At 42.6% G+C, this 13658-nt stretch overlaps 1 protein-coding gene and 1 long non-coding RNA gene across 2 annotated transcripts; both read left to right on the top strand.

Moving 5' to 3' along the window:
• Positions 1–1722: 1722 nt before the first annotated feature.
• Positions 1723–3182, top strand: LOC136504302 (uncharacterized). Its single transcript, XR_010770843.1, has 3 exons — positions 1723–2145; positions 2536–2628; positions 3066–3182. It is a non-coding gene; the product is annotated as an uncharacterized lncRNA (long non-coding RNA).
• A 3772-nt stretch (positions 3183–6954) lies between these two features.
• LOC136504299 (uncharacterized) lies at positions 6955–7425 on the top strand (the record flags this gene model as incomplete). The annotated part of the gene is made up of 1 exon (XM_066499170.1): positions 6955–7425. A coding segment is annotated over one exon (471 nt), but the record flags the coding sequence as incomplete, so codon positions are not given.
• Between the last annotated feature and the right edge of the window lie 6233 nt (positions 7426–13658).

Genomic DNA, 13658 nt, shown 5'->3' with positions numbered 1-13658 from the left:
CAAAATTGCCTCTGCAGGTAGAAATGAAGTCGAGAGTAGTAAGCTAGAGTCCAAGTGCTTCGAAGCAAGGTGGCCCCCTTCAGACTTGACCAAGATGCAACGATGCAAACTTCAGCGTGCTCGTTGTAAGAAAAATCGAGCAAGAAGCCTATAGTTTCTTGAAAGACAACCCTATACAATATCGCCCTTAAAACAAAACAACCGATAGCTTGACATCGTTGCTTTGTTGCTATGTGTTTTTAAACTCGCATATGCATCGCTTTAAAAACAAGGAGCCATAGGTTGACAGCAAAAAAGGCTACATGAGGTTATATTTAAAGAGTAAATTTGTTCTGGCCACGGCGCGGCCTCAAGGTGGCCACGTTGTTCAAAATTTTCCTGAGCATCAGATCCTCAATCCAACGGTGCTGCTGCTCTTCCCATGCCAAATATATACCGGCTGAAACCCTAGCTCCACATTCCAAATCCACTTCTCCTCCCTCTCGCTCCTCTCTCAGCGGCGGCTGGGGCTGGGGAGGCCCGACTCCTGAGCCAGGGCTCGAGCGGCGGCGCTGGTGGCCCCAGCGCAGTGGCCTCCACGCGTGCGGCTTCCGTGCAGCTAGCGCGGCGGCACAGGAGGGCCCAGGCGCGGCGGCTCCGGCACCGTGGCCTCCGGGCCCCGTGTGGAGCTGGCGCGGCGTCGGTGGCTCTGGCGCCGTGGCCTGCGGCGCAGTGGCACACTCGCACGGCTCCGGCACCGTGGCCTCCGAGCCCCGTGTGGAGCTGCCACGGTGTCGGTGGCTCTGGCGCCGTGGTCTGCGGCGCAGTGACACAGTCGCATGACATCCCTAGCACGGCGGTGCCCCGGCCCAGACAGTTCCAGCGAGAGAACCCTAGCGCATCGGCGCCCTGTAGCGGGTGGCGACCAGCGCGGGAGGCCTCCGGCGCGGTGCCGCACTGGCCCGAGCGGATCTGTTCTCCAACGTGGGAGGCCTCCAGCGCGAGGGCGATGTTGCCTTGTTGGGACCCTAGCGCGGTGGCGCACCAGCGCGGACAGCCTCGGCTCGAGCGGCCCCTCCGTTCCGTCTTCCTTGCCGTTCTGCTGGCTGCGCCAGGTGAGCCGCCCGGCCTCTCTCCATCCTTACTTTTCCATTCGTTTCCCGCCTATCTGTTGCAGCTCACTGGTGGCCTGCTTCTCCGTGGAGCGTCTGTAGCTGTTGGGGGTAAGGAGGACGCCAAATCTGTATTGTGCGGCCAAGAACCGGCGAAGCACCCCCTGGCCCGGCGGAGCACCGGGGCGGCGGTCGGCCTCCGGCGGTCTTCCATGGTTGACTAGGGCCAGGGCGCCCCTCGTGCAGCGGTGGGCACACCCAGGCTGTGAGGTTTGCTAATCCAAGATTCAAGCTGTGGGGTTGTACGCGATCTGGCCCCAGTTGGTGAGTAGCTAGCTGTGGAGGCACGCTTGCGGGCCATGGCAAGGAAGAAGCTAGGCAGACGAATTGATGGATGCTGCCTGCGTAGCAGTGCTGTTGCCATATCAAGGTATTTTGATTTTACCTTTTTTCATGTATACGGCTAAAGCTTCTTTGCCCTGATGCATAGGCAGAAAGGCTTCGCCTGCAATTTGGCTACAGGCTGTGTGCCATGCTTCGTGGACTGGTATGGTTTATGCTAATGATGCTTTTGGGAGCAATTATTAATTTGGACCACGCTTGATTTCTTACCAGCCTAATCTCATGCTTGTTGCATCCATTTTTTTTTTTTGCATTGACTGGGCACCTATGGAAGAAAAGCCTTTGTGCATGACCATAGTGGATTTCTTACTAGCTTTTTGTTGGTCGCTCTTTAGGAGTTGGCTTGCTGGTTTATCAATTTATGAAATTACTTTCCATTTCTAAATAATATTTATAACCATAGGTGAATGACAGCAATGAAGCAATACAGAAAAAACAGGCGATGAGACTTCCAGCTAACACTGTTCCTCTAAATTTGAAGAGATTAGGTGACTGCTAATATCACCTCTTTCTTTTTGTTTCAATTTTGCAGCCTAATGAGCTAAAGGGAGGAACTTTATTCCCTTTTGTTGGTTTAGAAGTGTGAATCCGTAGGATGAACTTTATTGTTTTGTCTGAACAAGGATTAGCTTTAGTTTCTTGCTGTGAAAAGGTGAATTCAAATTCAAACTTTAATTCTCTTGCAGAAGCATATCTAGACATTATTTTAGAAATGTTGCCTACCTGCCAATAAAGTTATTCTATGTCATATAACATATGTTTTCCTTACTAAAATAAAGATACATTGCGATTTCTTTTCTCTTGGATTGTTCAAATGGATGGAAACTGTGGTTTGCCTTGCCACCAGTTTTGTCCCATCAAATGTTACATTGACTGTTGCGTTCCTCAAACGAAATCCGAGTTGTACAGATGTAGGCAATTTTTAGTTTGTTTGTTCAAAGCTTCGCTTTATATAATACAGAAAGGCTGTAAGATTAATTGATTGCTCTCCTTTGATAGATAAAAAAAATCTTTTATTGATTTCTAATCTTTATGCATTGAGGAACTATGTAATACCAATACCAATCACTCCAGTGCCTATGCGACCCGGCATCGAAAGTGGTGACTTGCAGTCGACCACCATTTGCAGCTCAAGGTACCACCTGTGCCTCTCCCCGATAAGTTATCTTGCCTTAGCAAGAATGTGTTCCTGACCCAAAGGTAGCATATGCTATTCCCTAGACAATTTGTCATCAAACAGTTTAGATTCGTTGAACTGTTTGATGAAATGTCAGTATAGTGTGTTCCACTGTTTTCAGTTACATTTAAATTGTTGCTACGTGCTCGAAACCAATTTTTCTTAATATAAGTTTGCTAAGTTCTTTTGTTGTTTCAAAATGGAGCTACAGTTATAAAGTAGTTCAACCGAGGAATCCAGGTATCTGTTAAGCCTTGGTTAGTAATTTTAAAGTTTGTACGGATGTCCTTCAACACATGCTACAAATGCAGTTCTGTTTCGAATTTGTTGACAAATTTTTATAGTCCTTTAGCTGTATACATGAAGGCTAAAAAGTTCGCTTTTGGTGGTTGCAGATCCTAGAGAAGGAGGTGTTATGGACCTTGAAGTTGATGGAGGACAGTCTCCACGAGGTGATCGTTGTTCTCAAATTATCCTCTATTGCATTCCATGCTTTTTTTACTTTAGCAACTATATAGTTCAGTATTTCTCGGAGAGTAGCATTAGATTGGCCGGTATGTCTGGTTGCCTGTTGCACCTTCTGCTTTGTACAAAACATTTATTTTTAGCTTCCATTCAAATAATACAAATGAAAATGGGTCCGAGAGATGTCTGGTGCATCATGCAACCAAAATTAACCTGTGGCCTTAAAGTGATAAGAGGAAATCTTTCCTACAACATTTTTCAGTGTTATTTAGCTGCTCCTATGTTTGTGCATAATGGGCTACTGACTGCGTTGATGTCTTATTTAACTGCTCCCGTGTTCACCTCTGCTTATATGATTTCCCCCCAATACTGCAGTGTTGGCTAGATTATCCCGTTTAATAGACTTGCAGCTGGGGAAAACTATGGACCCTGCGGTTCAGATGGTCTTGTAAGAAATACACTTGCGGCTGACATTATGTATGGTGGGAAAACAATGAATCTTCCTGCGATTCAGCGACTGACTTCTATTTTTTTGGTCATTTTTCCTTGGTTTGTGATTGCGTTCTGTGCTATATTTTTGTGGTGATCTTTCTATATACTGTTTGGGTTGATAATTTGTTATCTCAGCATTATTTCATTTCTCAAACACAATCGCAAAGATGTTATCACGCGCGCATGGGCATGCGCAAATTACTAGTTTACTTGGGAGGTTGAGATGTCAGAAGTTTCTAGTTGCGTGAGACTCCCAGGTCTCGGGAGTTGGTTTGGGTGTCGGAAGTTCCGACGTTCCCGATCCGACTCTACCTATTTCCAATTCTGATCCAAAGTCCTCCGATCTCATGGAAAACTTACAGATTGCATCCTTGGAAGGTTTCCATTGGGATAAGTCCCCACCCTCTATATATATTAGAGGGTCATGCCCGGTTGAGGTATTCAATACACAATGGACAAAATCAATCTACCTTACCTTTTTTTTTATCTTTTATCTCAAGCTCTTCCAACCCTCTTGCTGGTCCATCACTTCTCTCGATGGGATTTGCCCGCGTTTTAAGTGACCTTGCCAATCCTAGAACACCCCCACCGTGCGTCTCCCCGCTAGGTCTTCCCTGGAGGTGTTTGCAGGTTTCACGGGCGAAGAACGAGCATCTAATTAGCCTCGTCGACCTACTGGTCCACATCGACGTTGAGATCTTCCTTCACTGCGTGTGTGACCTCGAGCGATGCGGCCTCTATCGGTATGACCAAAATCAGAGTCAATACCTACTAGTGTATGGTCGTCTAATATTATTTGTCGTGAAGAATATAAACATCATTTTTCATATTGACACAATATTGTGCGTCCAAGCACTTGTATTGTAGTACATTCCCTTAATTCATCTGTAGAGAGTTAATTCATCATCAATTGGCTGCGGGTTAACGAATGGAACATCCGAACATGCATACGAATCTAATCCAGGCTATGTATAAGCTGTGCTCGGCTTGCACGCATATGATCATTATTTAGATGCTACTAGCTTGCTAATTGAGCAATTTGGATTGTATGTATCATGCAATGCATGGAAATGGCTGTATATGATTGATGTATATAGGCATCCATCTTGGATCGATGGATGGCACACAGATAACAGAACATGATCAGGGTTTTGTTTTGGCCTCATTACAAAGTAATCATGCAGAGGGCTATGTATATGTAATAATATAATACAGGTAGCAGGCAGGCAGATTATTTGTTAACTAGGAGGCAGAGACGTGACGTAGTAGTTGCAGGCAATCAAGTCGAAATCGAAATCAACATCTAATACAGGAGTGAGTTTATAAATCCTATTTAGCTTTTCAGACCAAAAATTTCACATACATTTGTCTTATTGTAACCTGAAAACAGCTGCGTGCTGCTGCATGTTTTCAAGCAGCCGGCCGGCGGCTCGATCATATATACATCTATCTATTACTCTCTACATCTTATCCAGTTGTACCTACACATGTTAGCTGACCCTAACCCCATATATATAGTTTATAGTATCGGTATATATAGTTTACGGTCTTGTTTGGTTCTCTAGTCATAGACTAAAAGTTTTAGTCCACTTTAGTCTATGAACTAAAAGTGGACTAAAGTGGTGTTTGGTTTCTTGAACTAAAATTGACTAAAGTGGAGAGAGGGGGCAATAAATAAGAGGCATTGGTGTCTCCAACACCTTTTAGTTCATTTTAGTCCAGTTTTGTGGACTAAATGACTAAATGATTTTAGTCCACTTTTAGTCCAAGTATTTAGCTGTTTAGTCCAACTAAAGTGTAGATTTTAGTGCAAAATACTTTAGTCCATGAGAACCAAACACCTCTACGACTTACGAGAGTTGTTATTATTTTCTTTTATGTATCCTGAACCCCCTCCCACTTGCTCCCTTTTATCTCTCTTTGTAATGTATTTTTTTTCTAACTTGTCCTTAATAAAATACTAGTAGGGGTACGCCACTCCTATTTAACGTCCAAAAAAAGAGTTGTTATTATATTCGTTAGCAGCCTCCTGATGATGGTTAATTTATTTGGACTTATCAATTGTTGGATATAATATGGGCTTGGCCCATATAATATTTAATAATTAAATAAAACTATATGGTACGTAACATTAAGTGTTGTATGGTTTAATACCATACGGGATTTTGAATGAACGCTGACTCAGCTTATATGGTTGAAAATTATTCATCTAAATTGATAAGCTGAGAAAAGAATAAAGGCGTTCCACACGCGCGCGCCGCCGCCGCCGCCGGCCGTGGGCGTGGTAGGCAGGCAGAGCGAGCGGGCGTGGCCAGTCTTTTGCCACTTAAATCCACATTATCACGGGAGTTTCGCTCCTTGATGGTGGAGGTGAACTGACTGCGTCAGTTACCGTCTCTTCTGCTTCCCGTCTCTTGGGATTCTCCGCTGCCTTCGTCTTCTCTTCCCCGTCAGCAGCCATATATCATGTCTTCCGTCAGTCCAGACCTCATCTTCCGCAACCACTCCCGAGAGAACCACAGATCAGCAGCCTTCTGATTTCCCCGTCCCGTACCTCTGCGCGCACGGAGGAGCGGGAGAGCAGGTGCCTCCGAAACCCTCGTCCGCCTGAGAATCCTGCACGGGGTGAGCGGCGATTAGGTTTTTGGGGAGCGATCCGCGACTGCTCGTCCATCTTCTTCCTAGAGATCGCTCTTGGATCCATCCTCTCCAGGAACGTCAAGGCGTCTTCTTCCTGGTGATCCGTTCGTAGGACTGCACTGCGAACACCTTCCTGCATCGACTGTGGTCCACGACTTTGAGCAACGCACTATGTCGACTAGTGCGAATGGAGCCTACGATGCCCTCAGTATGGGACCCTCCGCTGGGTACAGTCTAATCTCTGTGATTATTGTATTTTGTATTATTACTGTATCAATCAGTATGTAATCTATGCATGCTGTAGCGTTCATAAGAAATATACACATGCACATATATGCTGTCACAAACCTGCTGATGTTATATTTCTGGATTAAATTGATAATGAAAATGCCTAAATTCCTAACAATCCAAAAACCTAATCATAGGCAATTTTCTATCAGTGGATTTGCTGTCGCTTTGAAGCCGAATAATTTTGATGGCAAGAATTTTATGATATGGCGTGCAAAGATGGTATTGTGGTTGGTTACGATGAACTGCTATCACGCCGCACAGGGGAAGCCTGAACAGTTTACTCCTAAGGAGGAGCGAAAGTTCTTGGCTACCGATAACCTGTTTTGAGGCGCCGTGATTAGTGCACTTCATTCCAAGTATGAGAAAAACTACATATCTTGCACATCAGGCAAAGAATTATGGGATGCTCTTGAGGCAAAGTTTGGGGTTTCTGATGCTGGTAATGAGTTGTACCTTATGGAGCAGCTGTATGACTACAAAATGGTTGAAAACCGTTCTGTGGTCGAACAGGCTCATGAGATACAAGTACTGGCAAAGGAACTAGAACATTTCCCATGTTTGTTGCCTGACATGTTTGTGGCCGGCAGTATAATCGCTAAGTTGCCACCTTCTTGGAGGAATTTTGCTATTTCTCTAAAATACAACAGACAAGAGTTTAGCGTGGCTGAGCTTATTGGATCTCTTGATGTTGAGGAGAGGGCGAGAGCAAAAGACAACTGTGGAAAAGGAGTTGGGTCTTCCGCTACCAATATGGTGCAGAAGAAAAAGTCATTTGCATCTCGTAATAAAAAGAAGAAGAACATGCAAGAGAACAACAATGCAAAGCCTAAGCAGACCACACAGTTTAAGAAGAAAAACAACAAGAAAGGTGGAGGATGCTTTGTTTGCGGGAGTTATGAGCATTGGGCAAGTGCGTGCCCAGACCGCAAATACAAACAAAAAAAGAAATCAGCAAATGTGGTTATTAGTGAGACTGGAGGAGGAATATCTGGGTATGGTAATTCTTTACCCTTTGTTCTTTCAGTTTGTCTTTCACCTGAGTGGTGGATGGACAGTGGTGCTAATATTCATGTGTGTGCTGATGTTTCTTTGTTTATTTCCTATCAGGCCGGCAGGAGTGGAGCCTTGCTGATGGGAAACGGTTCGCATGCGCGTGTTCTTGGTGCTGGTACGGTCGTTCTAAAGTTTACTTCGGGAAAGACGATGCTATTAAGGAAAGTGCAGCATGTCCCCTCCATCAAGAAGAATCTTGTTAGCGCTTCTCAGATGTGTCGCGATGGCTTTAAAATTGTGCTTGAGTCCAATAAATATGTTGTGTCGAGACATAGAATATTTGTTAGAAAAGGTTATGATTGCGGATGCTTGTTCCGCTTATCTTTGCTTGATGATGTGTGTAATAAAGTAATGAACAATGTTATTGTTTTGGATGAGTCGAATATATGGCATTCACGATTTTGTCACATTAATTTTGGCTGTCTCACGCGGCTTACAAATCTAAATTTAATCCTAAAATTTAACTTAGTCAGAGATTCTAAGTGCCAGGTGTGTGTGCAATCAAAGCAACCGCGCAAGCCTCACAAGGCTGCTGAGGCGAGGAACTTGGCACCTTTAGAACTCGTTCATTCTGATTTATGTGAAATAAATGGTGAATTGACTAAAGGCGGTAGACAATACTTCATGATATTTATAGATGATTGTACTAGATTTTACTACGTGTATTTATTAAAAACAAAAGATGAAGCGTTGCATTATTTTAAGGTCTATAAAGCTGAGGTAGAAAATCAACTTGAGAAGAAAATCAAGCGTTTGCGGTCCGATCACGGGGGAGAATATTTCTCAAATGAATTTTCTGAGTTTTACGTGGTGCATGGAATTATTCGTGAGAGGACGCCACTATACTCACCACAGTCCAATGGGATTGTAGAGAGAAAGAACCGCACTCTAACTAATTTGGTTAATGGCATGTTGAAGACTGCGGGACTATCTAAGGAATGGTGGGGTGAGGCTATTTTGATAGCATGTCATGTCCTAAATAGAGTGCCCACAAAGAACAAAGAAATTACACCATTCAAGGAATGAGAGAAGAAGAGATTAAATCTCTCTTACCAGCGAACTTGGGGTTGTTTGGCAAAGGTGAATGTGCCAATAAATAAAAAGCGAAAGCTTGGACCAAAGACTGTTGATGGTGTTTTTCTTGGTTATTCTATTCACAGTGTGGGTTATAGATTTTTAATTATAAACTCTAGTGTTCCTGAGATGGCTGTTGATACAATCATGGAATCTAGAGACGCTACATTTTTTGAGAATGAGTTTTCCATGAAAAATGCACCTAGCACAACTAGTCATGAATTTATAATTTCCCGTGAGCATAAAAATTTTACTCCGATAGAACAAATTGAGGAACCCTATGTGCAAAATCCTGAGGAGGATGACACTATAGTCACCAGGAAAAGCAAGAGACAGAGGACTATAAAGTCTTTTGGTGATGACTATATTGTGTACCTTGTGGATGACACACCAACGACCATTGAAGAGGCATATTCCTCTCCTTATGCTAACTTATGGAAGGAAGCAGTACGGAGTGAGATGGATTCAGTTATGTCCAATGGAACTTGGGAAATTGTTGATCATCCCTATGGGTGCAAGCCTACAGGGTGCAAATGGGTGTTTAAGAAAAAGCTTAGGCCTGATGGTACTATTGAGAGGTACAAGGCAAAGCTTGTGGCTAAGGGTTACACTCAAAAGGAAGGTGAAGATTTCTTTGATACTTATTCACCGGTTGCCCGATTGACCACAATTCGAGTTTTGCTTTCCCTGGCAGCCTCTTATGGTCTTATCGTTCATCAAATGGATGTTAAGACAGCTTTCCTAAACGGAGAGTTGGAGGAGGAGATCTATATGGATCAGCCGGATGGGTTTGTGGCAAATGGTCAAGAAGGCAAAGTGTGTAAATTATTAAAGTCATTATACGGCCTAAAACAAGCTCCTAAGCAATGGCAAGAGAAGTTCGATAGAACTTTAACATCTGCTGGCTTTGTTGTGAATGAAGCTGACAAATGTGTGTACTATCGGTATGATGGGGGTGAAGGAGTTATTTTGTGTTTATATGTTGATGACATACTGATGTTTGGATCCAGCCTCAAAGTGATCAAAGAGGTGAAGGGATTTTTAACTAATAATTTTGAGATGAAAGATCTGGGAGAGGCTGATGTTATTCTTAATATCAAGCTTCTAAGAGAAGGTGATGGTGGGATAACTCTGTTACAAACCCACTATGTGGAAAAGGTGCTGAGTCACTTTGGGTTCAGTGACTGTGCACCTGCTCCTACACCTTATGACCCTAGTGTGCTATTGAGGAAAAATCAAAGATAGCAAGGGATCAGTTGAGATATTCCTAGATCATTGGTTCACTCATATATCTTGCTAGTGCAACAAGGACTGACATCTCATTTGTTGTGTGCAAGCTGAGCCGGTTTGTGTCAAACCTAGGAGATGATCACTAGCGTGCTCTTGAGAGAGTAATGAGCTACCTAAAAGGGACCATGGGCTATGGTATTTGTTATACTGGACATCCAAAAGTGCTGAAAGGCTATTGTGATGCCAACTGGATTTCTGATGCCGATGAGCTTTATGCCACAAGTGGATATGTGTTTTTGCTTGGAGATGGTGCTGTCTCCTGGAAGTCTTGTAAGCAGACTATCTTAACAAAGTCTACAATGAAAGCAAAACACATAGCATTAGACACTACTGGATCTGAGGCTGAGTGGCTTCGTGATCTCCTTATGGATTTATCGGTTGTTGAAAAACCCATACCGACTATTTCTATGAACTGTGATAAACAGACTGTGATTACGAAGGTTAACAGTTCTAATGATAACATGAAGTCCACAAGGCATGTTAAGAGACGACTAAAATCTGTTAGAAAATTGAGAAACTCTGGAGTAATAGCATTGGACTATGTCCACGCGTTTAACAATCTGGCAGATCAGTTCACTAAGGATCTGTCACGCAATGTGATAGAAAGTGCATTGAGAGAGATGGGTTTGAGACCCACTTGAAATTTACTATAGTGGTAACATGTTCTATGTGATCGAAGATCCCGTGAAGTAGGATGGTGAAACAAGCTAGTAGTAAATTATGAGGAAAAATCCTTAGTAAGACTCATTTCTGATGCATATCTTTCCTTTCTGTAAGGCAAGCTGGCTTTTGCCTTAATGTGTTCCAAGTGGCTTGTCAAAGCAAAGATGTTGTCCTACAGAACATCTTTTGAGGAACACACCTATATAAGTCAGACTGCTGGTCATAGTCTATAAGATTTGGGTAATCTCTAAATACTCATGACAGGCACTGAAGTATGACTTATATGCTTCAAATAGAGGGGATGTGTTTTGCTGCCCAGTATCAGCTAAGGACTTTAGTGACATTCATCTCACACAAAACTGTTAATTCAAGGCTTAGTCCATTGTTCAGTTGTGACTGAGTGAAACTATTGTTCTAGATTGATGTTCAACTTAACAGTCTCCATCGAAACACTGGTATATAAAAGAAATATGGTTTTAAGACTACTTTATTACAAACCCTAGAGTTTGGTGGGGATTATTGGATATAATATGAGCTTGGTCCATATAATGTTTAACAATTAAATAAAACTTTATGGTGCGTAACATTAAGTGTTGTATGGTTTAATACCATACGGGATTTTGACTGAACGCTGACTTAGCTTATATGGTTGGAAATTATTTATCTAAATTGAGAAGCTGAGAAAAGGATAAAGGTGTGCCACAAATGTACCTATTTGTGAACTATAGAACACGAAATGAACAAAGTGACTATCCTAAAAGGTTTAGGTACTTGATACCAATGGTGAGGATGAAATATATGATATGTTCATTGAATTATCTTCGGGTCAATCATATAAGGGATTATGATAAAAATTGATTGATAGATTGAGTGAATATTGTCAAATTGCTTGCTTAATCACCCCGAAGCCTTCATCTCATCATAAAGTACCTACATCATTAACCTAAGCACACTTTGGTACCCAACTCTTGTTGGGTCCTTTTGAGTTAGTCAACAAGTGCTTAGGCACCCAAATGGCTTTAGCACTAGTTTGTGGTGAACACATCACCTTGCTAATGCTAACTCCATTTGTGGTCTTTCTAAGCATATTATTATAAACAAATGTGTTCGGCTTAGGTGAGTTACCATTTGGGCATTCATAGCTTAGATGCCCCTTTCTTTTACAAGTATAGCATATGCGGCCTTTGTTTGCTCTATGCTTGTTTTGCTTGTACGGACATCCATCAACCTTATGGCCCATCTTATTGCATCCATAGCATCTTCTTGTTGCAACTTGGGCTTCCTTTCTTGCCTCTTTGTACATTGGGCATTTCTTGGTAAGATGTTCCAATTTCTTGCTCATGAGACAAGCGCTTTGTCCATCACTCTTCATTTGCTTGGCCTCCTTGGTAGAGGCCTTTTGATTGGCGGCTTCAACCTTGTCGGCCCAACTCTTGTGTGGACACATAGCCCACTCATGTCCATACAATCCACAACCATAGCACATCCTTTTTCCATGTTTCTTGCTCTTGGTTGGGTTGGCCTTGTTTGAGATGTGATTCTTTTGTTGGGCTTTGGAGGAAGCAAGGTTTGAACCCTTCTCAGGCTTCTTCACCATGTTATCACGGTTATCTTGAGAAGGTTGTGCTTTCTCCTTACCCTTCAATCGAATCATATCTTTCTTTAATCTTTTCACCTCTTCTTTGAGCTCTATGTTTTCTATGAGATTTAGCTCAATCAAAGATTGGCTTGCTTAAGGAGCACACTCATTAGTACAAGAAACATTTAATTGAGATGGTGTACTAGTGAGTGGATGTGTGAGAGGTTGAGAAAATTTTACCGATGTAATCATAACCTCATGAGCCACCTCAAGCATGATGCTTGATTCTACTACTTCCTCATGAGAGCACTTTAGATGAACATAATTTGCTTGTAGCACATTATACTTGTTTGATAGTTCATCTAGCCTTGCCTTGAGCTCAAAGTTTTCCTTCTCTAGTTGTGAAACATTAGAAGAGGAGTTAGTAACTAAAGCATGCTCAATTGACAATTTTTCATACCTTTCACTTAGAGCCTTTAGTTCTTCCATTTTGGAGATGAGAAACAATTCTTGCTTTTGAAGTGATTGCTCTTGCTTCTCAATCTCTTCTTCAAGCTCATCATTCTTTTCAACTATCTTCATGATGATGAACTTGTCCTTGCGGTTGAGATGATCAAGGTTGTAGTTGTCTTCAACTTCAACATCACTCTCATCTTGATCATCTACTTGTGCTTTCTCCTTTTCTTGATCTTTCTTGTTACTCTTTTTCTTGCTTTTCTTGGCCATGAGACACAAGTGATGAGTATCATGAGATACTGAGGTTGACTCATCACTTGGTCACCACTGGGCTTGAGCATCATTGCAAACAGCTGCTTGCTGGTCTGCTGCCTCGGCCATACCAGACACGTCCGGTAGTAATACCGAACACGTCCGGTATGTGCAGGCAGACAACAAGTCATGTGCTGCTTGCACTTCTTGCTCCGGCTCGGCGCTCTTGAGGTCTTGTGAGGCTTCTTCACTGTATGAAGACACAATGGACATACTTTCTATTGACTCGATCTCAAGTGTATCATCACATTTGGATTTTCCATATAAATCAAAAAGTCTAGTCCAAATGAGATGAGCACTCTCCGGAGGTGGTTGTCCATTGAAGATTGCCTCATCTTGAATCTCTACACTTAATGTACTCAAAATAATATTAATAGCTTTAGCATTGAGTTGCACGCATATCTCTTCCTCTTTTGACAAATTTTTGTAGTTGCTCTAATCAACTATAGAAAGAGGTATACTTGCATCCATAATATGCTCAACAAGAGGACTAATATCTCTAAAAGCATTGAGTACATGTATTGACCAAGTTAAAAAGTTTGAACCATCATTTTAGAGAAGCACCGGCTCCAACTCGATAGGCGTCGACATTCTTTTCTCACGGCGGTGAAGCTTTAGGTGAGAACCTAGCTCTGATACCAATTGAAAGGACCTAGGATGCCGCCTAGAGGGG

Source organism: Miscanthus floridulus, chromosome 14, assembly GCF_019320115.1.
Source record: "Miscanthus floridulus cultivar M001 chromosome 14, ASM1932011v1, whole genome shotgun sequence".
NCBI classification, from domain to species: Eukaryota; Viridiplantae; Streptophyta; class Magnoliopsida; order Poales; family Poaceae; genus Miscanthus; species Miscanthus floridulus.
This window is presented reverse-complemented; position numbering and strand designations above follow the sequence as displayed.